The sequence below is a fragment of the Papaver somniferum genome, chromosome 11, assembly GCF_003573695.1.
Source record: "Papaver somniferum cultivar HN1 chromosome 11, ASM357369v1, whole genome shotgun sequence".
NCBI classification, from domain to species: Eukaryota; Viridiplantae; Streptophyta; class Magnoliopsida; order Ranunculales; family Papaveraceae; genus Papaver; species Papaver somniferum.
In genome coordinates this window covers 34,329,811-34,355,123 of record NC_039368.1, presented here as the reverse complement: position 1 = coordinate 34,355,123, position 25,313 = coordinate 34,329,811, and the positions used below count along the sequence as shown (strand labels likewise).

At 37.4% G+C, this 25,313-nt stretch overlaps 1 protein-coding gene across 2 annotated transcripts; it reads right to left on the bottom strand.

Moving 5' to 3' along the window:
- Nucleotides 1-22,051: 22,051 nt before the first annotated feature.
- On the bottom strand, nt 22,052-24,723 carry LOC113323154 (60S ribosomal protein L10a-like). Of its 2 annotated transcripts, none has more exons than XM_026571422.1 (6): nt 24,625-24,723; nt 24,337-24,367; nt 23,581-23,800; nt 22,995-23,160; nt 22,584-22,789; nt 22,052-22,386 (listed from the first exon to the last, which is right to left on the bottom strand). In XM_026571422.1, exons 2-6 carry the CDS (start codon nt 24,339-24,341, stop codon nt 22,333-22,335), a joined length of 651 nt encoding a protein of 216 aa, XP_026427207.1. In that variant the 5' UTR covers nt 24,342-24,367; nt 24,625-24,723; the 3' UTR covers nt 22,052-22,332. The 2 variants fall into 2 exon arrangements, with proteins under 2 accessions (XP_026427207.1, XP_026427208.1); XM_026571423.1 differs by lacking the exon at nt 24,625-24,723 and adding an exon at nt 24,561-24,584.
- Between the last annotated feature and the right edge of the window lie 590 nt (nt 24,724-25,313).

Below are 25,313 nucleotides of genomic sequence, written 5' to 3'. Positions count from 1 at the left end.
GGCAATAGGTACAGGGATCAAAACATAGTCCAAGGAAAAATTGGTAATTTTAAAGCGTTTTTTCTAACAATCCCCCACATGAATGATAAAACATATCGACGAAATACGAGAAAACATAATACATCAATATTAGGATAAGGTGTCCCAGAGATTGAACCTTAACATAGTGAGAGGTTACCGGAACTGCTTGTTGTTTCGGTGAACACAATGTCTTGAACCGTCAACAGTGAGTGCAATTCAGAAATAACAACCACACTTTGATGTCTCAAAGAAAAAGAAAGCTTCCAAGCTCTTGCCGTTGTGCCCGTTTTGGCCGTGGGCTAAATCCCGGACTTAATGAATGTCTCTAGAGAAAAAGCTCAAATTCTCATAGGAAGCGGCCCCACTTCCAACATCCACATAGGTGAGTCCATTAAGAGTGTCCTGCCACACTCCGCTTTAAGCAAAGCCATGGAACTCATTAAGATCTTGACAGATCATCCTAAAACATGCAGGCATCACTATCATACGGTTACACCATAGGGAGGGACAAAGATAGTGCTTTCTCTCGACATCACCAAAAATTAGTTATCTCATTGAACCCTGATCTTGGAGCTCCGTTCACAAGGTTGAGTGTCCTTCATGGCGATTTATTCTATGAGCTTGAGTCCCATCCCCTTCGATGTGGATCTAACTACCTCTCTAGATAACCCTTTCGTCAAAGGATCTGCAATATTCTCTTTAGACCTTACAAAGTCTATAGAGATGATGCCAGTAGAGAGTAGTTGTTTCACTGTCTTGTGTCTTCTTCGAAGATGTATAGACTTTCCGTTGTATACACTATTCTTTGCGCATCCAATAGCAGCTTGACTGTCACAGTGGATTGCGATCGAAGACACAGGCTTGGGCCAGAGTGGAATTCCACCCAGGAAACCTCGTATCCATTCAGCTTCCTCTCCAGCTTTCTCCAAGGCTATAAACTCAGACTCCATGGTGGATCGGGCTATACATGTCTGTTTGGTAGACTTCCATGACACAGACGCACCACCAAGTGTGAAGATGTACCCACTAGTGGATTTGCACTCATCTGAGTCTGATATCCAGTTAGCATCACAATACCCTTCTAGCACAGCAGGATACTTCCCAAAACTTAAGCAATAGTTTGAAGTTCCTCTCAGGTACCGTAGAACTCTGTAGAGAGCATTCCAGTGATCCTTCCCAGGGTTGCAAGTGTACCTGCTTAATGTACTCACAGTATAGGAAATATCAGGTCTTGTACAGTTCATTAAATACATAAGACTGCCAATAACACGAGAATACTCAAGTTGATAAATACCCTCACCCTTGTTCTTTTTCAATTTGCAATTGGGATCATAAGGAGTAGTTGCAGGTTTAGCATTTTCATGATTAAATCTCTTAAGCACAGTTTCAACATAATGAGATTGACTAAGACTATATCCATCAGACATCTTTCTGATTTTCATCCCTAAGATTACATCAGCAGGGCCTAAGTCTTTCATGTCAAAGTTTTCGTTAAGCATGCTTTTAGTGGTATTAATACTATCAAGGTTACTACCTAATATGAGCATATCATCAACATATAGGCACACAATAACATGAGAATCATCCACAGATTTAATGTAAACACATTTATCAGATTCATTAACCTTGAAGCCATTAGATATCATTACATGATTAAATTTTTCATGCCACTGTTTAGGTGCTTGTTTTAAACCATACAAATATTTTTTCAGTTTGCATACTTTATCTTCATAACCTTTCACAACAAAACCTTCAGGTTGGTCCATATAAATTTCTTCATTCAATTCACCATATAAAAAAGCAGTTTTAACATCCATCTGATGTATATGCAAATCATAAATAGAAGAAATATCAATCACCCACACCCACACCCACACCCGAACCCGACCGGACGGACGGCGGCGGCGTGCGTGCTTCTGTGCGAAGCACAGCGCGTACGGGAAAGGCAACCTTGCCCTAGTCTAGGCCTTCCCCCCTCACATAAAAGTCTAATGAACCAAGGTCCATGCCCTTATAGCCAATTGTATGGTATTTAAGTCTAAAACTCTTTAGATTTTAGTCTATGTGGGACTAATGTTTTATCTATTCAAATGAAAAAAACAAGTAGTGGGCAATAGGTCTAGAGATCAAAACATAGTCCATGCAAATTTGGTATAACAAAACCGTTTGTTTCTAACAATCCCCCACATGAATGATAAAACATATCGACGAAATACGAGAAAACATAATACATCAATATTAGGCTAAGGTGTCCCAGAGATTGAACCTTAACTTAGTGAGAGGTTACCGGAACTGCTTGTTGTTACGGTGAACACAATGTCTTGAACCGTCAACAGTGAGTGCAATTCAGAAATAACAACCACACTTTGATGTCTCAAAGAAAGCTGCCAAGCTCTTGCCGTTGTGCCCGTTTTGGCCGTGGGATAAATCCCGGACTTAATGAATGTCTCTAGAGAAAAAGCTCAAATTCTCATAGGAAGCGGCCCCACTTCCAACATCCACGTAGGTGAGTCCATTAAGAGTGTCCTGCCACACTCCGCTTTAAGCAAAGCCATGGAACTCATTAAGATCTTGACAGATCATCCTAAAACATGCAGGCAGCACTATCATACGGTTACACCATAGGGAGGGACAAAGATAGTGCTCTCTCTCGACATCACCAAAAATTAGTTATCTCATTGAACCTTGATCTTGGATCTCCATTCACAAGGTTGAGTGTCCTTCATGGCGATTTATTCTATGAGCTTGAGTCCCATCCCCTTCGATGTGGATCTAACTACCTCTCTAGATAACCCTTTCGTCAAAGGATCTGCAATATTCTCTTTAGACCTTACAAAGTCTATAGAGATGATGCCAGTAGAGAGTAGTTGTTTCACTGTCTTGTGTCTTCTTCGAAGATGTATAGACTTTCCGTTGTATACACTATTCTTTGTGCATCCAATAGCAGCTTGACTGTCACAGTGGATTGCGATCGAAGACACAGGCTTGGGCCAGAGTGGAATTCCACCCAGGAAACCTCGTATCCATTCAGCTTCCTCTCCAGCTTTCTCCAAGGCTATAAACTCAGACTCCATGGTGGATCGGGCTATACATGTCTGTTTGGTAGACTTCCATGACACAGACGCACCACCAAGTGTGAAGATGTACCCGCTAGTGGATTTGCACTCATCTGAGTCTGATATCCAGTTAGCATCACAATACCCTTCTAGCACAGCAAGATACTTCCCAAAACTTAGGCAATAGTTTGAAGTTCCTCTCAGGTACCGTAGAACTCTGTAGAGAGCATTCCAGTGATCCTGCCCAGGGTTGCAAGTGTACCTGCTTAATCTACTCACAGTATAGGCAATATCAGGTCTTGTACAGTTCATTAAATACATAAGACTGCCAATAACACGAGAATACTCAAGTTGATAAATACCCTCACCCTTGTTCTTTTTCAATTTGCAATTGGGATCATAAGGAGTAGTTGCAGGTTTAGCATTTTCATGATTAAATCTCTTAAGCACAGTTTCAACATAATGAGATTGACTAAGACTATATCCATCAGACATCTTTCTGATTTTCATCCCTAAGATTACATCAGCAGGGCCTAAGTCTTTCATGTCAAAGTTTTCGTTAAGCATGATTTTAGTGGTATTAATACTATCAAGGTTACTACCTAATATGAGCATATCATCAACATATAGGCACACAATAACATGAGAATCATCCACAGATTTAATGTAAACACATTTATCAGATTCATTAACCTTGAAGCCATTAGATATCATTACATGATTAAATTTTTCATGCCACTGTTTAGGTGCTTGTTTTAAACCATACAAAGATTTTTTCAGTTTGCATACTTTATCTTCAAAACCTTTCACAACAAAACCTTCAGGTTGGTCCATATAAATTTCTTCATTCAATTCACCATATAAAAAGCAATCTTAACATCCATCTGATGTATATGCAAATCATAAATAGAAGAAATAGCAATCAGCATCCGGATAGAAGTGATTCTAGTAACCGGTGAATAGGTATCAAAGAAATCTAATCCTTCCTGTTGTTTGTACCCCTTAGCTACCAACCTAGCTTTGTGTTTTTCTATAGTTCCATCTGTTCTAAGTTTCCTTTTGAAGACCCACTTGCAACCTATGGTTTTACTACCAGGAGGTAAGTCTACAAGGTCCCAAGTTTCATTTTGTTGAATGGAATCCCACTCATTAATTGAAGCTTCTTCCCATAAGGGAGCTTCCGGAGAGGTCAAAGCTTCCTTATAAGTTTGGGGTTCAGTCTCTACCGTAAGAGTCACAAAATCTGGACCATAACTTTTCTCGGTTCTGACCCTCTTACTTCTTCTAGGTTCGGTTTCAGCATCTAGAGACGGGGGTTGACTAGTTCAAGGAACATCTGAGAGATCATCGCGGACCCTTTTATGAGGTCCAGACCCTAAAGGGAAAATGTGTTCGAAAAACACTGCATCTCTGGATTCCATTATGGTGTTCTCACCAATTACCATGAACCTATAAGCACTAGTGTGCTCAGGATATCCGAGGAAAACACAATCTACAGTTTTAGGTCCTAGTTTGGTTTTCTTGGAACGAGGAGTGGCCACCTTGGCCAAACAACCCCACACTTTAAAGTATGCATAGGACGGTTGTCTTCCTTTCCATAACTCATATGGAGTTTTGTCGGATTTCTTAAATGGAACTCGGTTCAAAATATAGCAAGCAGAGAGAATTGCTTCCCCCCACAGGTTCGAAGGTAGCCCTGAACTAGCTAACATAGCGTTCACCATATCTATGAGTGTTCGGTTTTTCCTTTCAGCTACTCCATTCGACTCAGGTGAAGAAGGTGCAGTAGTTTCATGAATGATGCCATTAAGTTTGCAGAATTCTCCTATACGTATCACATACTCACCGCCTCGGTCCGACCTAAGAGTTTTAATAGTGACACCTCTTTGGTTTTCTACTTCAAGTTTATATAATTTGAAAGCGTCTAAGGCTTCATCTTTACTTCTAAGAAGATAAACCTGACAGTATCTTGAGTGATCATCTATAAAAGTGATGTACCATTTTTTACCTCCTCTAGTTGGTGTTGATTTCAAATCTCCCAAATATGAGTGGATTAGTTCTAGGGGAGTTGTACTACGTTCAACCTTTTTGTTAAAGGGTTTTCTAGAATATTTAGATTCAACACAAATTTCACATTTATGACCTCTGTCAAAGTTTAATTTAGGAATGCAGCCTAATTTAGCAAGTCTTTCAATAGATTTGAAATTAACATGTCCTAGTCTATCATGCCAAACATGTGAGGAGTCACAAACATAAGCAGAAGAAGATGCATTATCATTCAAGTTCAAAGAAAGTACACTAAGCTTAATCATGTTATCAGTGACATATCCTTTTCCTACGAAATCACCACCTTTAGAGATTACAACCTTGTTAGACTCAGCTACAAATTTAAAACCTTTCCCAAGTAAGATGGTTTCTGAGATAAGATTCTTGCATATGTCCGGGACGTGATACACGTCATTCAATGCGAGAGTTTTTCCTGAAGTGAGTTTCAATTCAACCTTGCCTTTTCCCACCACTTTAGAGGTAGAAGAGTTTCCCATAAATAATTTCTCATCGTCTCCTACTTTGTTATAGGAGGAGAAAGCATTTCTGAATTTACAGAATGCCTAGTGGCTCCAGAATCAAGCCACCAGTCTCTCACATTGGTCACATTAGAGACAAGGTTGACTTCAGACACCATGCCAGTAAAATATCCAGAATCATCTACTACGTTTGCCTTATTTTTCTGTTTAGGATCATTTTTGGTCTTTTTAGGTGCCCTGCAATCTTTGGCCATATGACCAGTTTTCCCACAGTTATAGCAGTCGCCTTTGATTGTGTTTTTAGAGACACCACCCTTTGGCTTAAGATGGTTACCTTTGGAGTTACGTTGTTTGTTACGTTTACCATTTTTGCTGGATTCTCCGTGCTTTTTCTTTGACGCAGCATTATCGTCCAGGACATGAGCTTTGTTTGACATGTCTTTGCTCAGCATCAGGCTCTTGTCCTTGCAGCACAGAAGTTCCTCCACCTGGATCTTTTTCCCTAGCTCCACCATGGTGATTTCACGATTCTTGTGTCGCAGCCTCCTCTTGTACTCGTTCCATGAGGGTGGTAGCTTTTCAATCACTGCAGATACTTGTAGAGATTCATCAATATGCATGCCTTCAGCAAGAATTTCGTTGATGAGTAGCTGGAGTTCGACGAATTGTTCTACAACAGGCTTTTCATCAGTCATCTTATATTCCAGGAACCTAGCCACCAAGAACTTCTTGCTTCCAGCAGCTTCAGCAAGATATTTTTCTTCTAGGGCTTCCCATAAATCAAAAGCAGTAAAATTCTCTTTTGCATTATAAAAGTCGTACAAGGAGTCATCCAGACAGTTAAGAATATGGTTTTTGCACATGTAATTTTTTCTAGTCCACCTATCCAGTCTATCTTCATAACCACGGTCATGAAGCCTTCTTGAGGGTCTTTCTAAGGCAACTTCATCTAGCCTTTGGTCTTTTAAGAAGAATAACATTTTGGACTGCCATCGTTTAAAGTCTTTGCCACTAAACTTTGGGGGTTTGTCTACAGTACTCTTTCCCATGTTGTTACAAAATATAGTAAAGAGGATATTGCCTTTATATTGTTGGAAAAAGTACTAATAATGTAACTGAGAAGATGATACTTAGCTCAAAATAATGTTGCTGATGTTGCTGCACAGAGAATGTAGAGGCACGTAAACTACGCTGTCCTAAAGGCAATATCGCCTGCCACTCCTCTGAGATGCTACAGCAGTTGGCGAGTCACCTCCAGGATACAACTACAGTTAGTACCCCTCAATGTAGCATACAAAGAGGGTACCCTTAGAGCTTGGCAGAATTTAAAACAGTAGAAGAGATGTTTACAGAAAAACAGAAGAAGAGTATAAGAGATGTTTCTCTGTGGTGTGTCAAATGAGCTCAAGACTCCTCCCTTATATAGTGTTTAAGACGTTACAAACGAGAGGAAAAATGCATGCAACCAAACCATGCGTATGACAGAAATACTGGTAATGTTGGGTTAAAAACAGTGTTGCTTTTGTCAGGCTTAGAGCAGTGTGTTGTCAAGAAGCCAAGCCAAACATGTACGGACAAGAAACCCAAAACAAATACGTACAGACAAGAAAGCCAGGACAAACATGTGCAGACAAGGAAAGCAAGACAAACACGTACATACAAGAAAGCCAAGACAAACACGTGCAGACAAAGAAGAAGATTCTTCTACATGTGTGTAAAACACGTACCAAAAGTTTCAGCAAAAAGATAGGATCTAATGAACCCACACCCACACCCACACCCACACCCGAACCCGAGCCCGAGCCCGAGAATACTCAAGTTGATAAATACCCTCACCCTTGTTCTTTTTCAATTTGCAATTGGGATCATAAGGAGTAGTTGCAGGTTTAGCATTTTCACGATTAAATCTCTTAAGCACAGTTTCAACATAATGAGATTGACTAAGACTATATCCATCAGACATCTTTCTGATTTTCATCCCTAAGATTACATCAGCAGGGCCTAAGTCTTTCATGTCAAAGTTTTCGTTAAGCATGCTTTTAGTGGTATTGATACTATCAAGGTTACTACCTAATATGAGCATATCATCAACATATAGGCACACAATAACATGAGAATCATCCACAGATTTAATGTAAACACATTTATCAGATTCATTAACCTTGAAGCCATTAGATATCATTACATGATTAAATTTTTCATGCCACTGTTTAGGTGCTTGTTTTAAACCATACAAAGATTTTTTCAGTTTGCATACTTTATCTTCAAAACCTTTCACAACAAAACCTTCAGGTTGGTCCATATAAATTTCTTCATTCAATTCACCATATAAAAAAGCAGTTTTAACATCCATCTGATGTATATGCAAATCATAAATAGAAGAAATAGCAATCAACATCCGGATAGAAGTGATTCTAGTGACCGGTGAATAGGTATCAAAGAAATCTAATCCTTAATGTTGTCTGTACCCCTTAGCTACCAACCTAGCTTTGTGTTTTTCTATAGTTCCATCTGTTCTAAGTTTCCTTTTGAAGACCCACTTGCAACCTATGGTTTTACTACCAGGAGGTAAGTCTACAAGCTCCCAAGTTTCATTTTGTTGAATGGAATCCCACTCATTATTTGAAGCTTCTTCCCAGAAGGGAGCTTCCGGAGAAGTCATAGCTTCCTTATAGGTTTGGGGTTCAGACTCTACCGTAAGAGTCACAAAATCTGGACCGAAACCTTTCTCGGTTCTGACCCTCTTACTTCTTCTAGGTTCGGTTTCAGCATCTAGAGACGGGGGTTGACTAGTCGAAGGAACATCTGAGAGATCATCGCGGACCCTTTTATGAGGTCCAGACCCTAAAGGGAAAATGTGTTCGAAAAACACTGCATCTCTGGATTCCATTATGGTGTTCTCACCAATTACCATGAACCTATAAGCACTAGTGTGCTCAGGATATCCGAGGAAAACACAATCTACAGTTTTAGGTCCTAGTTTGGTTTTCTTGGAACGAGGAGTGGCCACCTTGGCCAAACACCCCCACACTTTAAAGTATGCATAGGACGGTTGTCTTCCTTTCCATAACTCATATGGAGTTTTGTCGGATTTCTTAAATGGAACTCGGTTCAAAATATAGCAAGCAGAGAGAATTGCTTCCCCCCACAGGTTCGAAGGTAGCCCTGAACTAGCTAACATAGCGTTCACCATATCTATGAGTGTTCGGTTTTTCCTTTCAGCTACTCCATTCGACTCAGGTGAAGAAGGTGCAGTAGTTTCATGAATGATGCCATTAAGTTTGCAGAATTCTCCTATACGTATCACATACTCACCGCCTCGGTCCGACCTAAGAGTTTTAATAGTGACACCTCTTTGGTTTTCTACTTCAAGTTTATATAATTTGAAAGCGTCTAAGGCTTCATCTTTACTTCTAAGAAGATAAACCTGACAGTATCTTGAGTGATCATCTATAAAAGTGATGTACCATTTTTTACCTCCTCTAGTTGGTGTTGATTTCAAATCTCCCAAATATGAGTGGATTAGTTCTAGGGGAGTTGTACTACGTTCAACCTTTTTGTTAAAGGGTTTTCTAGAATATTTAGATTCAACACAAATTTCACATTTATGACCTCTGTCAAAGTTTAATTTAGGAATGCAGCCTAATTTAGCAAGTCTTTCAATAGATTTGAAATTAACATGTCCTAGTCTATCATGCCAAACATGTGAGGAGTCACAAACATAAGCAGAAGAAGATGCATTATCATTCAAGTTCAAAGAAAGTACACTAAGCTTAATCATGTTATCAGTGACATATCCTTTTCCTACGAAATCACCACCTTTAGAGATTACAACCTTGTTAGACTCAGCTACAAATTTAAAACCTTTCCCAAGTAAGATGGTTTCTGAGATAAGATTCTTGCATATGTCCGGGACGTGATACACGTCATTCAATGCGAGAGTTTTTCCTGAAGTGAGTTTCAATTCAACCTTGCCTTTTCCCACCACTTTAGAGGTAGAAGAGTTTCCCATAAATAATTTCTCATCGTCTCCTACTTTGTTATAGGAGGAGAAAGCATTTCTGAATTTACAGACATGCCTAGTGGCTCCAGAATCAAGCCACCAGTCTCTCACATTGGTCACATTAGAGACAAGGTTGACTTCAGACACCATGCCAGTAAAATATCCAGAATCATCTACTACGTTTGCCTTATTTTTCTGTTTAGGATCATTTTTGGTCTTTTTAGGTGCCCTGCAATCTTTGGCCATATGACCAGTTTTCCCACAGTTATAGCAGTCGCCTTTGATGGTGTTTTTGGAGACACCACCCTTTGGCTTAAGATGGTTACCTTTGGAGTTACGTTGTTTGTTACGTTTACCATTTTTGCTGGATTCTCCGTGCTTTTTCTTTGACGCAGCATTATCGTCCAGGACATGAGCTTTGTTTGACATGTCTTTGCTCAGCATCAGGCTCTTGTCCTTGCAGCACAGAAGTTCCTCCACCTGGATCTTTTTCCCCAGCTCCACCATGGTGATTCACGATTCTTGTGTCGCAGCCTCCTCTTGTACTCGTTCCATGAGGGTGGTAGCTTTTCAATCACTGCATATACTTGTAGAGATTCATCAATATGCATGCCTTCAGCAAGAATTTCGTTGATGAGTAGCTGGAGTTCGACGAATTGTTCTACAACAGGCTTTTCATCAGTCATCTTATATTCCAGGAACCTAGCCACCAAGAACTTCTTGCTTCCAGCAGCTTCAGCAAGATATTTTTCTTCTAGGGCTTCCCATAAATCAAAAGCAGTAAAATTCTCTTTTGCATTATAAAAGTCGTACAAGGAGTCATCCAGACAGTTAAGAATATGGTTTTTGCACATGTAATTTTTTCTAGTCCACCTATCCAGTCTATCTTCATAACCACGGTCATGAAGCCTTCTTGAGGGTCTTTCTAAGGCAACTTCATCTAGCCTTTGGTCTTTTAAGAAGAATAACATTTTGGACTGCCATCGTTTAAAGTCTTTGCCACTAAACTTTGGGGGTTTGTCTACAGTACTCTTTCCCATGTTGTTACAAAATATAGTAAAGAGGATATTGCCTTTAGATTGTTAGAGAAAGTACTAATAATGTAACTGAGAAGAAGATACTTAGCTCAAAATAATGTTGCTGATGTTGCTGCACAGAGAATGTAGAGGCACGTAAACTACGCTGTCATAAAGGCAATATCGCCTGCCACTCCTCTGAGATGCTACAGCAGTTGGCGAGTCACCTCCAGGATACAACTACAGTTAGTACCCCTCAATGTAGCATACAATGAGGGTACCCTTAGAGCTTGGCAGAACTTGAAACAGTAGAAGAAATGTTTACAGAAAAACAGAGGGAGAGTAGAAGAGATGTTTCTCTGTGGTGTGTGAAATGAGCTCAAGACTCCTCCCTTATATAGTGTTTAAGACGTTACAAACGAGAGGAAAAAATGCATGCAACCAAACCATGCGTATGACAGAAATACTGGTAATGTTGGGTTAAAAACAGTGTTGCTTTTGTCAGGCTTAGAGCAGTGTGTTGTCAAGAAGCCAAGCCAAACATGTGCAGACAAGAAAGCCAGGACAAACATGTGCAGACAAGGAAAGCAAGACAAACACGTACAGACAAGAAAGCCAAGACAAAACATGTGCAGACAAAGAAGAAGATTCTTCTACATGTGTGTAAAACACGTACCAAAAGTTTCAGCAAAAAGATAGGATCTAATGAACCCACACCCACACCCACACCCGAACCCGACCCGACCGGACGGCAGCGGCGTGCGTGCTTCTGTGCGAACGGGAAAGGCAACCTTGCCCTAGTCTAAGCCTTCCCTCCAAGCACAAAAGTCTAATGACCCAAGGGCCATGCCCTTATAGCCAATTCTATGGTATTTATGTTTAAAACTCTTTAGATTTTAGTCAATGTGGGACTATTGTTTTATCTATTCAAAAGAAAAAACAATTAATGGGCAATAGGTATAGGGATCAAAACATAGTCCAAGAAAAAATTGGTAATTTTAAAACGTTTTTTCTAACACCAACATCATGGAGTCAAGGACAGGATCAGGAGGAGGATGGTCAAGGAGGCGAGAATTAGAAGATTGAAAACAAAGGGGGCTAGGATTTCCAAAATCGCCGGAGTTAGCCATGAAAGAGAAAACGATCAATTCTTTTATGCCAAATCTTTTAAGTTAGTGTGTTAGTGCCGTTTTGACTTATTAGCAATACAAAATATGTTTGCTTTAATAATTTTTGGTTGACTATATAAATACTCATGAATCAAAAGGACATCAGTGGACCACAGTATCAAGGTTTGTGGATTTTGGTAAACCTAGCTAGGATCACTTGTCTACCGTTAGATGATGAATTTAATTGGCTAGGGAATGTGCTCGGATATACTTGCACTGTTTTCGATCGAAGTTGCCAGGGATTTTATTAACTTTGTGTTAGGTGTCACTATTAGGTTAGCTATGATTGTGGTATACGTAGATAGCTCTCCTAGACGTACCGCCTTACTAAGCAAGAAAAAACCGTCCTCTCACATAAGGCGGACCTTACATCCCCGAAATTTAGCAGGGATTCTTCTTTCAGGATCCACTATGTAAAGAATGTGAGAGTTACGTTGTCGGCTTATTTTTTGAACGGTAAATTAAGATTTTTTGTATTTAGATAGGTTTGACGGGCTTAGGACATCGGGATATATAAAGAAAATTTAGAAATGTTAAAAGGCAATTTTTTTTTTCTTTTATGTTTGGCCGCATAGAAATTCGATGGCATAGAAGCCCTAAACCTTGAGAAATTTTTTGATGGGAGCGAAATTCGAAGGGGGCATGGGAGACAAATGATATGTTGATACATGTCTTTGATTCCCATGAATTCTGTTTCCAATAATATAAAAGAAATGTGTTGGACAGAAAACTTGTTTTCTTAATTGTTGTTGGTATTATTGGAAACAGAATTCATGGGAATTAAAGACATGTGTCAACATATTATTTGTCCCTCATGCCCCCTTCGGATTTCCCCCCCATCAAAAATTTTCTCCTAAACCTTTAAGTTTTTTGTTTAGATCTCTTCATCTTTTGAAAAACTAAAACATATACCTACGCCGCGGCTGTTACCAGAGGCACTGTGATTAGTTCGAGTTTTGGGAAGGGATATCCTAACCCTTCTGTTGTTGTTCTTCTTTGAGATTATTTGCTAGCGCTTGAGGTAGGCGCAACACTAACTAAATCTTGTTTTTATTTGAGTTAAAATTGTTTAAATCCATATTTATTGGTTTTAATTATTATGGCGACGTGTGATTGATGGTAATGTATTTACTGATTTCATGATGATGTTGAAGTTGTATGATTTATGTACATGTTTGATTAATTACGGTCCTTGGAATTGATGGTTGCTTCCCGAAAGATCTTTTTGACGGATACGAGATATCCTTGGGAGTTGAAGGTTGCCTCCCTAAAAAAACATGGGGCTCATTAGGAGTTGATGGCTGCCTCTTATTTGATTGCCAAACCCATAGGGCTCCCTGGGACGAGCGGATTGATTGAATTTATTGTTGTTTATGGTTGTGATGTTTCCGTGTGTTTGCGGTGTTGTTAATCATGCTAGTTGTTTTTTTAAAAGGAATTGAAAAATGTTGCTTAAATTTTTTTGTTGCTTCTTTTCCTACCGGGTGTCACAACTCACGTCGTTGCATGACAAAAAATTCCGGATTTTATGGCATCTGAAGGAGCTAATGGCGGAAAAGCATAGAGATCGGTTTTGGTGCTTTAACTAGTAGTTTGCATGATTTTTGATTGGAAAATGTAATAAAATATCATCAAACTATTTTAGATGATTTTTACTGAGTATTTATTGATTATTAATACTTTGGAGATTATTGGGTTAATGTATAACCAATGAAACAATGCTTTGTTAAGGAAATTTTATTTGATTAGACAACGAAAATTTCTGAGTCATGCTGGTTTGACTGTTAATGATAATTATTCTATAATATAATTTTATTTCATTTTTTTTATGTTATGAAAAACTCCTCCAAGATATAGTAATAAAAATTTCAGAATTTTATGAGCTCCATAAGTATTTTTAAAACAATCGTTTCTCGTTGTAATAAATTCAGACGTTTTCTGACAGATTCAATTATATTGAAGTTTTCCTGTTTTCAAACTATTCTATGGCATGTTTTAGGCTTTGGTGCCTTCTGCAAACTTTAAGATCTTTCTTTTTCCTTTTTAAAATGGTAAACTAAACCTGATTTAGAATTATGAGTGATTTTATACTATTTTTATAAAATGTAGTATCTCTGTTTTGCTTTTCTGCAATTGTGGTCAACTATACGTTTGACTGTGGTCAAAATGACTTTAGCTTAAACTAAAAATTATAGAGCATTTATTTATGACCGGAAATATACTCAGTTAGGATTCATAATGTATAATTATAAAATTTTTGGATTTGATTTGTGCTCAACAAAATTCTTGGAGTGAATTGATGTTTGTTTCTGTTTTACGTTTGTTCCACAAATGTGACTCTTTTGGATTGAATCTGGAACGTTTAACGGTGAAATTAATTTTTATGATAAACCAGATTTTTCTAGGGTTCATGTGGATTAAAAATCATGCCAAAGTAACGGTTAGATCTTTCTAAAAGAATTTTTATGTATCCGCTGCGATAGAATTTCTGAATTGAACATAAATTAATTAAGCCCAAATAAATTATTTAATGAGCTTGGGCTTAGTAGCCGGGCTTCGGCTATGGTATCGAAGTAGCACTTCGGTTTTTCGGGCATAGGATCCGGGAAGGATCTGGGCACAAAAAACGGGGTGTTACACTGTATAACAATGATTGAGAATTCTTGTTTTCTCATTGTTATGTCTACGGATATTCAACAACGGTGATACTAAACTTACAACCTTTGGGATCATTGGAGTACTTGGAAGTGACGAAGATTTCGAGTAATGTTGAAGAACCAAGAAGATCATGCATGTGGAAGAGGAGCTACAAAAGTTTATTTATCTATTTTTGTATTCCGTATGTATTGATAGTTTTGTCACTAAAACTGACAAAGGGGGGGATTGTTAGAGCACTGCTAAGTCGAACTCGCATGCGTTGCTATCTCAAGCATGTTTGTCAATGTTAGCGATCAAAACTATAAGTCTTGATTTCTAGTCTACTATTAGCTAAGTCTCGGACTAGGATAGAAAGTGTAGTTGTGCTCAAGACTCCATGGCGATCATCATACAAAGAAGAAGAACTACTCGAGAAACTGGTGGAACTTCATCGACTAAAATGTATGTGGAGACTTGAACTTATCTATCACTCAAAAGTCTATCTACTCTATCTCCTATCTTAAGACAAAAGTCGTTTTGATATATAGAATTTGATTATACACATTTGCTATTTCGAGCCGAGTTTATCTCGCTTATCTATTTCTCTAAATATGTGTTGGTAAGATTTCGCTTTGGCCAAGTTCATCTATACTAGTGACAATAGTCATGTTAAGTTTCAATCACTTGAAAATGGCTTTGACGAAAAATGGTTTGTGAACAACAACTATATAACGTCCTCTAAGAATGTTTCAATGATTGAAATGAAAGTTTAGATTATATAACCATGGTTGGATATAAGCATTGTGTGGTAACTCATACATGTATAAGTCCTTATTCCTTTGACCAAAGTATGCGTACTTTGCTGCTCAGGATAACCGGAACTAGAGTCTGCGTACCCAGTCCGCGTACTTTCGGAGGTTCTCATCCCGAAAATTTCTGCTAGAGTTTGTGAATTAAAAACAAACTTATTCCGGGTACTTAAGTCCGCGTACCAGTCCGCGAACTTAAGTTGGTTATTTTCTAAAAACAATTATTCGTGAACTTAAACTTATATAAACTAAGGAATGCAAGTTTGCAAACCGTGGCTATCAAGTTCATGAATCGATTCGAGTGAATCAAATCGTTTTTGTTTCAATTGTGTCTGTTATAAAGATCTAAGCAATTGAAAAACTCTCTAACTAGTTCATTTGAGCCATTTGAACTAGTTGTGGTAAAGAATAATATGGTTGATATGAAAGTGCTCATATGGCTAACCATTTGGTTCACTATTGTTGAACCAAATAGATGTACATGTTTGGGTATGGTTACACAAACCTAGATAAATGTACATTTCATTTATGTGTAACAAGCTAAGTTTCGATCTAACGGTTGAAAGATATTAGCTTGAATCTAATCGGGTTTTCATCTAACGGTGAATATTGAATGCTTTGTTACTAAGCTAACATTGATTTCAAACCCTGATTTGAAAGACTATATAAGGGAGAACTCTAGCAACTGGGAAACCTAATCCCCACACCTCCCGTGTGATACTAGTTGTATTAGCTAGAGTCGATTCTCCTTTAACCTTAGGTTTCTACCGAGACCCTGTAGGTGAACGACTTGAAGACTTCATTGGGATTGTGAAGCCAAACCGATATTACTTTCTTGTAGTTGTGTGATCTGATTTTTTTGTTTCTATCGTATTAAGTACAATCGCAAGATTGTCTTGAGATTGATTTCTCCGATAGGCAAGATATAAAAGATGTCACAAACATCTTCGTCTCATCATTTGTTATTCCGTAATATCTTCTTTCGCTAGTCGATTAAGATTATTATGAAGTGATTGATAATACTAGGCTGTTCTTCGGGAATATAAGTCCGGTTATCAATTGGTTCATGTTCACCTTGATTTATCAAAAGACGGAACAAAAACTCGTAGGTATTTCTGTGGGAGACAGATTTATCTATTACCATATACTTTTCTGTGTGATACAGATTTGTTTATTAAAGTCTTCGACTTTGGTTCGTAGCAACTCTTAGTTGTGGGTGAGATCAGCTAAGGGAATCCAGTGTGTAGTATCCTGCTGGGATCAGAGACGTAAGGAGCGCAGCTGTACCTTGGATCAGTGTGAGATTGAATAGGGTTCAACTATAGTCCAGACCAAAGTTAGTTTGTAGTAGGCTAGTGTCTGTAGCGACTTAATACACTGTGTGTTCAATCTGGACTAGGTCCCAGGTTTTTTCTGCATTTGCGGTTTCCTCGTTAACGAAACTTCTGGTGTCTGTGTTATTTTTTTCTGCATTATATTTTGTTATATAATTGAAATATCACAGGTTGTGCGTTGAATCGGTCAATTGGGAAATCCAACCTTTGGTTGTTGATTGGAATTGATTGATCCTTGAACATTGGTCTTTGGTACCGTTTGTAATTTCTCTTGTATTCAATTAGACTCGCAGATTTCTATTTGCTTGAGTAAAGTACGGAATCAAGAAAGAGATATATAACTCTTTGATATACTTTTATTAAGATTGAGTCTGACTGTCTAGTTGATTCTCTTAAAAGTATATTGTGGTTAGTCCATACAGATTGCTAATCGAAATATTGGGTGTGGTTGTTAGACCCCCGCTTTTTCAATAGGTATATTCAGAATTGTATTACTATTAACCGTGCTTTCGTCAAAACATATTTTTAATTTTTGTTCATCCCAATTTTTGTTTATTATGATGAGACATACCTTTTTCAAATTTGCGGTACATGTGGATTTTATATTGGAGCTATGGTGTTTCGAATCCATTAATCTTCCCAAATATCAATAAGTTTTCCCTTTCGTATTTCCCATCTACAATGTTTCTTAACTTGTTCAATTCCAGTAAGAATCCCTTTCATATCCAATTGTCTCCTTATTTAGGTTTTGGATTAATGTGAAGAATATCACACTTTGGATAGTATTTTGCTTTTAAGATTTTTGCCCCTGAAGAGTTTGGTTTTTCTTTCAGCCTCCACCCATCTTAGAGATCATTACTAGGTTAAACTTTTCTATGTTTTGTATACCTAGCCTCCATCTTATATTGATTTGCAGACCGACTCCCGTGCTTTTAAATAGACATTTTTTTTAGAACCAAATATTTTAAAGTTATTTTTAAAACCCCTTATTCAAATATTTTTAGTCAAGTTTTAACCTTTTCTTTTAAGAAAATTAATTAAAAAAAAAACAGAAAAAAAATTTTAACTTTTATTAAAAGAAATAAAAAATATTTTATATTATTTAAAAGGGTAACTTAGACTTTTTATACTTTTAATACACCGCTTAGCAAGATACTAAGGATGGGAATAGTTTTCATATGGATATCCCCCAATTACGTGTTCCCTTTTTACCATTCTTATTCTTCCCATTTTCATCCTTTCCTACCAGTAGTCTCTTTGAAGATTTGTAAGAGTTTTTACTCTGTTTTTTTGGATTTTAAAAAAATTCATTTGATACACTGCAAGAGAAGAAGTTACGTTCTTAACCATTACAGTTCTTCCTACACTTTTTTTTTTGATGGGAAAAGATCATATATTATCTAGCAAATATAGTACAAAAGATTTACAAAATCATTTTTATCAAAAACGTTAGAATCTATGCTAGATTTATGAACTTTTTGGTACAGGTTATTTGACTTGTGTTGTAGCTTTTTAATCCTTTCCTCCTTGGCAATGTATTCCGCTGCTGAGTTATTCTTCCTCTTAATATATTTCACTTTCACTTGAGGAAGATCGCCCAAGATTACCCTTATTTCTTGCAAGGTGTTTTCTGATGTCCACAAAGAATTTGTGCTTACCTTGTTTATATTGTCTTCCAATGCTTTGCAATCAGTTACTATGAAACACTTGATAAAATATTTTCTTTTAACCACGTAACTGCCTTCAGTAAAGATTTTGCTTCTGCGTGGAAAACTGGCGTAGCCCACTCCGAACCCCCAGGTATGTGCATGAAAGTCTCTTCATCTGCTGAATATAGAATAAAAGCATATCCCATCGACAAATCCTCTTTCTTAAAAGAATCATCAATGAAAATTATCCAATCTGAGTTTAGGTTGGACGAAGTGTAATTGGTTGAGATTTTCTTTTGAGTTTTCATATCACTTTGAAGGGTACTTGACGGGGAGGATTGTAAGAATCTATTGCCCTATTCAATTGATTGGGTCTGGGTTTATTTTCTCAAAAATTACCGAGCATCTATATTTTCAGATGAACCAGAGTATGGTGGATATTTTTACCTGAAGATGGCTCAAGTTAGTTTCCATAATCCACCATTTAATCCATGAAATAATTGTGCTTGAATTGTAGCTTGAGATTATATTATTGAGGGAGAGACCAAACCAAGCTGCTTTTGCAAACGGACACTTGCGGAAAATATGAAGTTCCGTTTCTTGCGCTTGATTATTACACAACTGGCAAATCGAATCGATATATGGATTATGAGCACCTAGTCTAGCAGAAGTTGGAAGTACTTTTTGCGATAGTTTCCAGATGAAAAATCTTATTCTTGGAATTGCTTGAATTCTCCAAATCTTATTCCAGGGGAAATCTAAGATGTCATTATTATCTTGATCTTGATTGGATAGAAAGTTATAAATATTCTTGGACGTGAATTTTTCCCGAGTGATGATGCCTCCATCTAATGATGCCTTTCTCTTGCTTCCTTGGATTTATATCTTGAATTTTTTTCTATCCTCTGGATAAAAGAATCGGTTTAGATTTTCTTGATCCCACTTATTCTGATCCGTTATTAGCTGAACTCTTGTTGGTGCCTGATCTTGAGAGTTGGGGACTTTATGAACTATATCCGCGTTAGGAATCCATTTGTCTTCCCAAATTTTTACCGAAGCTCCGTTTTTGACTTGCCAAACAAAATTTCTTTTTATTAGCTCTAAACCTTTTTGTATGCTGGTCCAAATCCAAGACAAATTCGAGGTTCTGGAATCTTCTAGTGGGTGCAAGTTTGGGAAATATTTTTCTTTTAGGAGTTTGACACATGATTGATCTTATTCGGTTACCAATCTACTGGCAAGTTTAGTGAGAAGAGCTATATTGAAATGATCGGGGTTTTTAATTCCTAAACCACCTTGGGAAATGGGCTTGCATATACTTTTCCAAGCTTTTATAAATTCTCCTTTTCTTTTTTTACCCATCTTTTTTCCACCAGAAATTTCTCTGAATCCGGTCAAATTGATCAAGTGTTTCTTTTGGCAGAGCAAGAACTTGCATTTGATAAGTTGGGAAAGATTGAAGGATTGATTTAATCAGGACGGTCCTACCCGCTTGAGATAACAGTTTTGATTTCCAACCTTGTAAAGTAGAATAATATCGTTGTAGGAGAGGCTCAAAATTGACTTTTCGATTCTTATCAAAGAAGAGTGGGGTACCCAAATATCTGTCGTTTTTGGTCATAGTGGGACTTTTAAAAATTTTGCTATAATCTTTCCATGTTTTTGATGAATTCGTGGGCTGAAGTAGACGCTGTATTTTTGAAGATTAACCATCTGGCCTGTGATGTTCCCAAATAATTGTAAGATTTCCAAAATACTTTTCGCTTCCCCCAGATCCGCTTTTGTAAATAAAAAGCAGTCATCCGCGAAAAATAAGTGGGATATATTGGGAGCATTTTTGTCGATTTGAAATCCAGTGATTTTCTTGTCTTCAATAGCTTTTTCAAGGAGTCTATAGAGGATTTCCATGCATATTAGGAAAAGATACGGTGATAATGGATCACCTTGTCTTAAACCTCTTGAAGTGTTGAAAGTGAGACCCGGGGAACCATTGAGAAGAATTCAAAAAGAGGTTGTCGATATGCATTGCAAAATGAGGCTTGTACAATTTTCCGAGCAGCCAAAATCTAAGAGTACTTTCTTAATAAAAATCCATTCAACCCTATCGAAAGCTTTTGATAGGTCTAGTTTTAAAGCTAGAAAACCCTTTTTTTTCTTGGAAATTTTCATCGAGAGGATAAGTTCATGAACAATTATGATGTTATCTGTGATTTGTCGACCAGGGAGAAATGACGATTGATTGGGAGAGATTATTTTACTGAGTATGGGTTTTAATCTATTAGCTAATATTTTTGAGATTATTTTATAAATGGTATTGCTCAGGCTAATAGGTCTGAAATCTCCCGGAGTTTGAGGCGTGGAAGTTTTTGGGATGAGAGTTATGAGGGAGTGATTAAAATCTTTGTTGAGAATGCCCAATCGAAAGAATTCTTGGACTGAGCCAATGATATCTTTTCCCAGTATGTCCCAGTTGGCTTCAAAAAAACCTGGTTAGAAACCATCCGGGCGCGGGGCTCCCCGTTGGTTCATATTTGATACGGTAGTGGGGATTTCTGACAAGGAAGTATTTTCTTCAACAATGATGCAAGGATTTATGATGCTGGATAGATCAAAATCAAAATAGTTTCTTTGGGAAGTGCCTATTTGTTGAAAATGGTTAACCAGAAGCAAATTGATTTGATCTCTATCTGAAAGCCAAAACCCAGAAGGTTCTCTAAGAGAATTTATCGCATTGATTCTTTTTCTATTTGAGGCGGTGGCATGGAAATATTTTGTGTTCTGGTCATATTCTTTGAAGAACTTATCTCTAAAAAGTTGATGATAGTAGTCGTTTTTGATTTTGTACCATTTTCCTAGCTCCGCTTGAAGATTTTTTAACTTATCTATGTCTTTGGAAATGTTTCCGGATCTATGGACACTGTCAATTTTATTGTTTAGGGACTTTATATGTTTGTGGATATTCCCAAAAGTATTTGAGTTCCAATGGGCTAAATCGGGATAATAATTTAAGGAGCCCATAAAAATTTCTTTCTTGGGAATTTTCTGCAGGGGTGATCATGGGCCAGTATAGACCGGTTTTCATCTCATCCATATCCAATCCAATTGATTACGAATTTCAAATTTGGCATCCGCATCCAATCCAACATCTAATGGATTAGCATCCATGCACGGATGGACGGATTGGATGCGGATAATCCAATGATTTGTTTTACAATTAAAATTTATAATAGAGAAATAAAAGCAACAAGTTTATGGATCGATTTAGACATACGACTACATTGTTTAAGGAAATAAAATTGGATATAAATGTTTTTATTGTACTTAGGATCAAGTATGCCAACATATACATATATTAAAGTAAGACACGAAAGAAATAACGAAGTTGGCAAAAAAAATAAATGTACTAACTTCATATTTATACCAAGAAGTTTGATAAAAAAAATAAATGTACTTGGGATCCAGACCCAATCCGTAATCCGTTAGATTTCAAAAATTTCATTCGCATCCAATCCATTAACGAACGGTCCGGATACCCATCCGCAAAAACACGGATGGTCACGGTATCCGGAAAAACACGGATGGTCACAACTAAGTCCGCAGATTGCGGGCCAAATGCTCAGCCCTAATTTTCGGAGTGTTGGTCATGTTTTTTAGGTGTTCAAAACTTTCTACTTTTGATCTATTAGTAAAAATTGAAGATCAAGAATAAAAAGACCCCTGATTTACACAGGATAGTTTCGATCTAAATCGATAGAATCAGAATGCAAGGCCGACACTAATTTTTGTTAATAGAAATGAAAACTAGCACTCCTAAAATTGGTCAGATAACCGATACTTTGATTTCCAGTCCAACCATGTTTTGATTTTAAATCCATGAATAGCATAAAATTTTAGAATCTGGTCAGAATAGATGCGCAATAAAAGTGTAAATTACATTTCCTACGAGAATTATCAAGAAACATGACATATTCTGGGGTTCTTTCTTTAGATATTTCGCAAAATTGGACCTCTTGCTGGTTACAACCCTCGAGGTATCTCCTACAGCTAAATCTATAGAAACCACCCGAGTGACAATATAGCAGGATCTGCATTCATACTTGGTAAAAACAATGCTTAGAAGATGCGAACTGGCTTGCCCATGGTACTCTTCAAGTATAAGCACCTCACCTGAGTCAACAAACATATCAGTAAACAATTAAATTTCCCACAATATTTACTAGTAAATGCAAATCAGTAAGAAAAAATGTCTTACTACGTGCATATAATGTCAGCTCATTTTCACAGAAACAAAGGTATGTGTCAAAACATCCAATGCCAACTAGACTGAAAACATGCTTCATGGATCTAAAGTTACGAAAACTCACATTTTGCCAATTCTTCTTGAGCAATGATACTAGGAAATTGACACTAAGCTGGACGTTCTGGAAGATCTGCTTGTCCTCCATTCCAAGGTTACCAACAGCAACACCCATACAAAGCACCTTTTTTAATTGAAACTTAACCATTGCCTTGGTTTCATTTACCTTGGCCTCCAATGATTCCTGATGTGTCACAAGAGTTGGAAACTTTCCTGCATTACAAAACCTAAAGCATTAGACAAGCACACTTAGAAAATCCCATGTTACTTGGTATATGCAAAAAAAAATGCACTCGGAATTCAAATTCAACACAAACAACTTCAAAAAGATGTAGCACCAACAAGATCATATTTGGGAAGGTGGGACAAGCAGCATTGACAAATAACAAAGTACGTTTGACTTGATAAAAGTACATGCCTGCCTTGTTAAGACCAGGACCAAGGAGACGGGGAATCTGCTTGATAACAGCTTCTGAGGCTAGAAAAGCATGAAATTTCTTTGCAAGCTTCTTGACCAATTTCTTGTTCTTGTTGAGCTTCTTTAGCCCTTCAACATCCATATAATCAAGTCCAATTTTTTGAGCCTGTAATCGAAAGTAGCAACGTATTATGTTATATATAAAATACACAAATCGTTCCCCTCACTGAAGTGTATCAGGTAAAATCACACTCTAAAAGAGTAATCAAAGAATGGGATGTAGACGTAGGCATCATAGGGAGCCATGAGTTGATTAAGACAGAGCAATGGCTTTTTGAGAAGTCAATATATATGACCCTAATATTATTTACTAGAGAGGCAAGTCCGAAGATCTATGATTGAACAATTGGAGGTTGAGACTCTTCAAGGATCAATGGATATGCAGACAAACTGATCTTACACATACCAAATACACTGTCACGTATACCAAGAAAAGTACAGTACTACACTTGGAAACTTTCAAAATTTAGAAAATAATACAGTATATACTTTTCTAACAGGCAATTCTAAATAGAGCAAAACATACCTCCTCAACATGCTGAGCATCTCCAAGCATACAGACTTTCATCTTAGGTCGAGGAATATGTGGCAACTTCACTGAACCACTGAAACGCTTGTCCTTTTGTGGGTCATAGTTCTTAAGACCAATCTGAAGCTCCATTGTCTCAGTGAAGTTACGCTTTTTATCCTTAGCTTCTGTACCAATCTGGCTGATTGCCTCCCTCAACACTTCACTCTGAAGCTTACTGTAAAAGGTAAAAATATCAAGTTAGATCGGAAAACTTGATCTAACACCCAGAACTTGATTATCATTTAAAACTCTGAAGCTTACTGTAAAAGGTAAAAATATCAAGTTAGGTCGAAAAACTTGATCCAACACCCAGAACTTGGTTCTCATTTAAAAAAAATAACATAACTCCAAGTACATCACTCAACACCAATCATATAATACCACAAAACTATATCAGAACCAAGGTTACCAAACACTCATTCGGTGTCCATTTAGTGCGATTTGGTTATGAATGCAGAACATTGGCATGTAGGGATTAAGCATAATCAACACAGATGCACACACATTTAGGTCATCAGAACATCAAACTATAGTTTGTTTCTTTCGACATGTAAACTTAAACATTTTATACCGAGGATTTACTTAAGGGTTAGTTTTACACAAAACCACACAGGATTCCAAATTAAAATGTATAAAATACATGGAAACCCTAACTACTGAATCGGAATACAGTACGAGAAGTTTAACTAAAGAAACTCTAATAAAACATACCTCATGGTTTAACCTTTTCCTGATATCTACCCTGTAACCAAAAACAAACATAAATCAAATCAGTAACAGATAACAACACAGTGAATAACGACATTGAATTCAAACAAATCTAACTACCGATAATTTTGAAGAAAAAATATAAGGTTTTAGAGAATCAAAAATACGGTTATTAGAGATCTAGCTGCTAAATCATGTGAGCTTCTATCAATCTTAAAGAAAAATACCAATCACATTGATTTTACTTTCAGGGGAGATACGAGATTGAGGAGGAGAGGGAGGAGAACCAACCTGTGTAGGAGAGGAAAAAAATGAAAACCCTAGATTAGGGTTTCTGACTTTTCTTTTTATAGGTTCTCAAAATCTTAGACCTGAAAACGTTATTTTGGGACCTTCTGAAGCCCATATAATAAGTGGTAGCCCATTAAGGAAAGTGAAATTAGGAAACCGATTATAGGCATATAAAGGATTTTCTCGTGGTCTATTTATCCAACATCGTTCGCAAGATAACCAATAACCATACACATCGTGTATTCTCCCAAGCTAAACTCTGTTCCGTAATTGGGCGGACCATACACGTAGACATTAGCATTCAACGGTTCAACCCTAACGTCTAAACGGTCTTCAGTTCTACACAAAAATGGGTTCGAGCAGAAATAGTACTAGTAGTGTTTATGCGCAGGTTCTGGAGTCCGGTTCGGCATCAACTACAGCATCGAGTAGTAGAAATGTTATTATCGTTCCTCGTCGGAAAATAATTGGGCCTCGATTAGCATCATTTAAAGTTGCTGGAAATTTGTCATGGATTGGATCAGCCCCAAGAACTATCGGGTATGTTTAAGAAAGTTTTTTCTTTTTTTTTTTTTTTTGGATGCTACATTTGCATGAATGCATGATCACATTCACATACAATACAACATTGTTTAAGAATTTTTAGTTTGTTTTGGTATTTTTGAAGACTACTTTGTTGGCAGTGGGTT

What these genes read in the sequence shown, in the direction of transcription:
- LOC113323154 (XM_026571422.1), bottom strand. An exon ending in ATGCTCAGCATGTTGAGGAG is followed by an intron (nt 23,161 to 23,580) that starts GTATGTTTTGCT and finishes TTTCGATTACAG; the next exon opens with GCTCAAAAAATTGGACTTGA. An exon ending in TCCTGGTCTTAACAAGGCAG is followed by an intron (nt 22,790 to 22,994) that starts GCATGTACTTTT and finishes TTTGTAATGCAG; the next exon opens with GAAAGTTTCCAACTCTTGTG.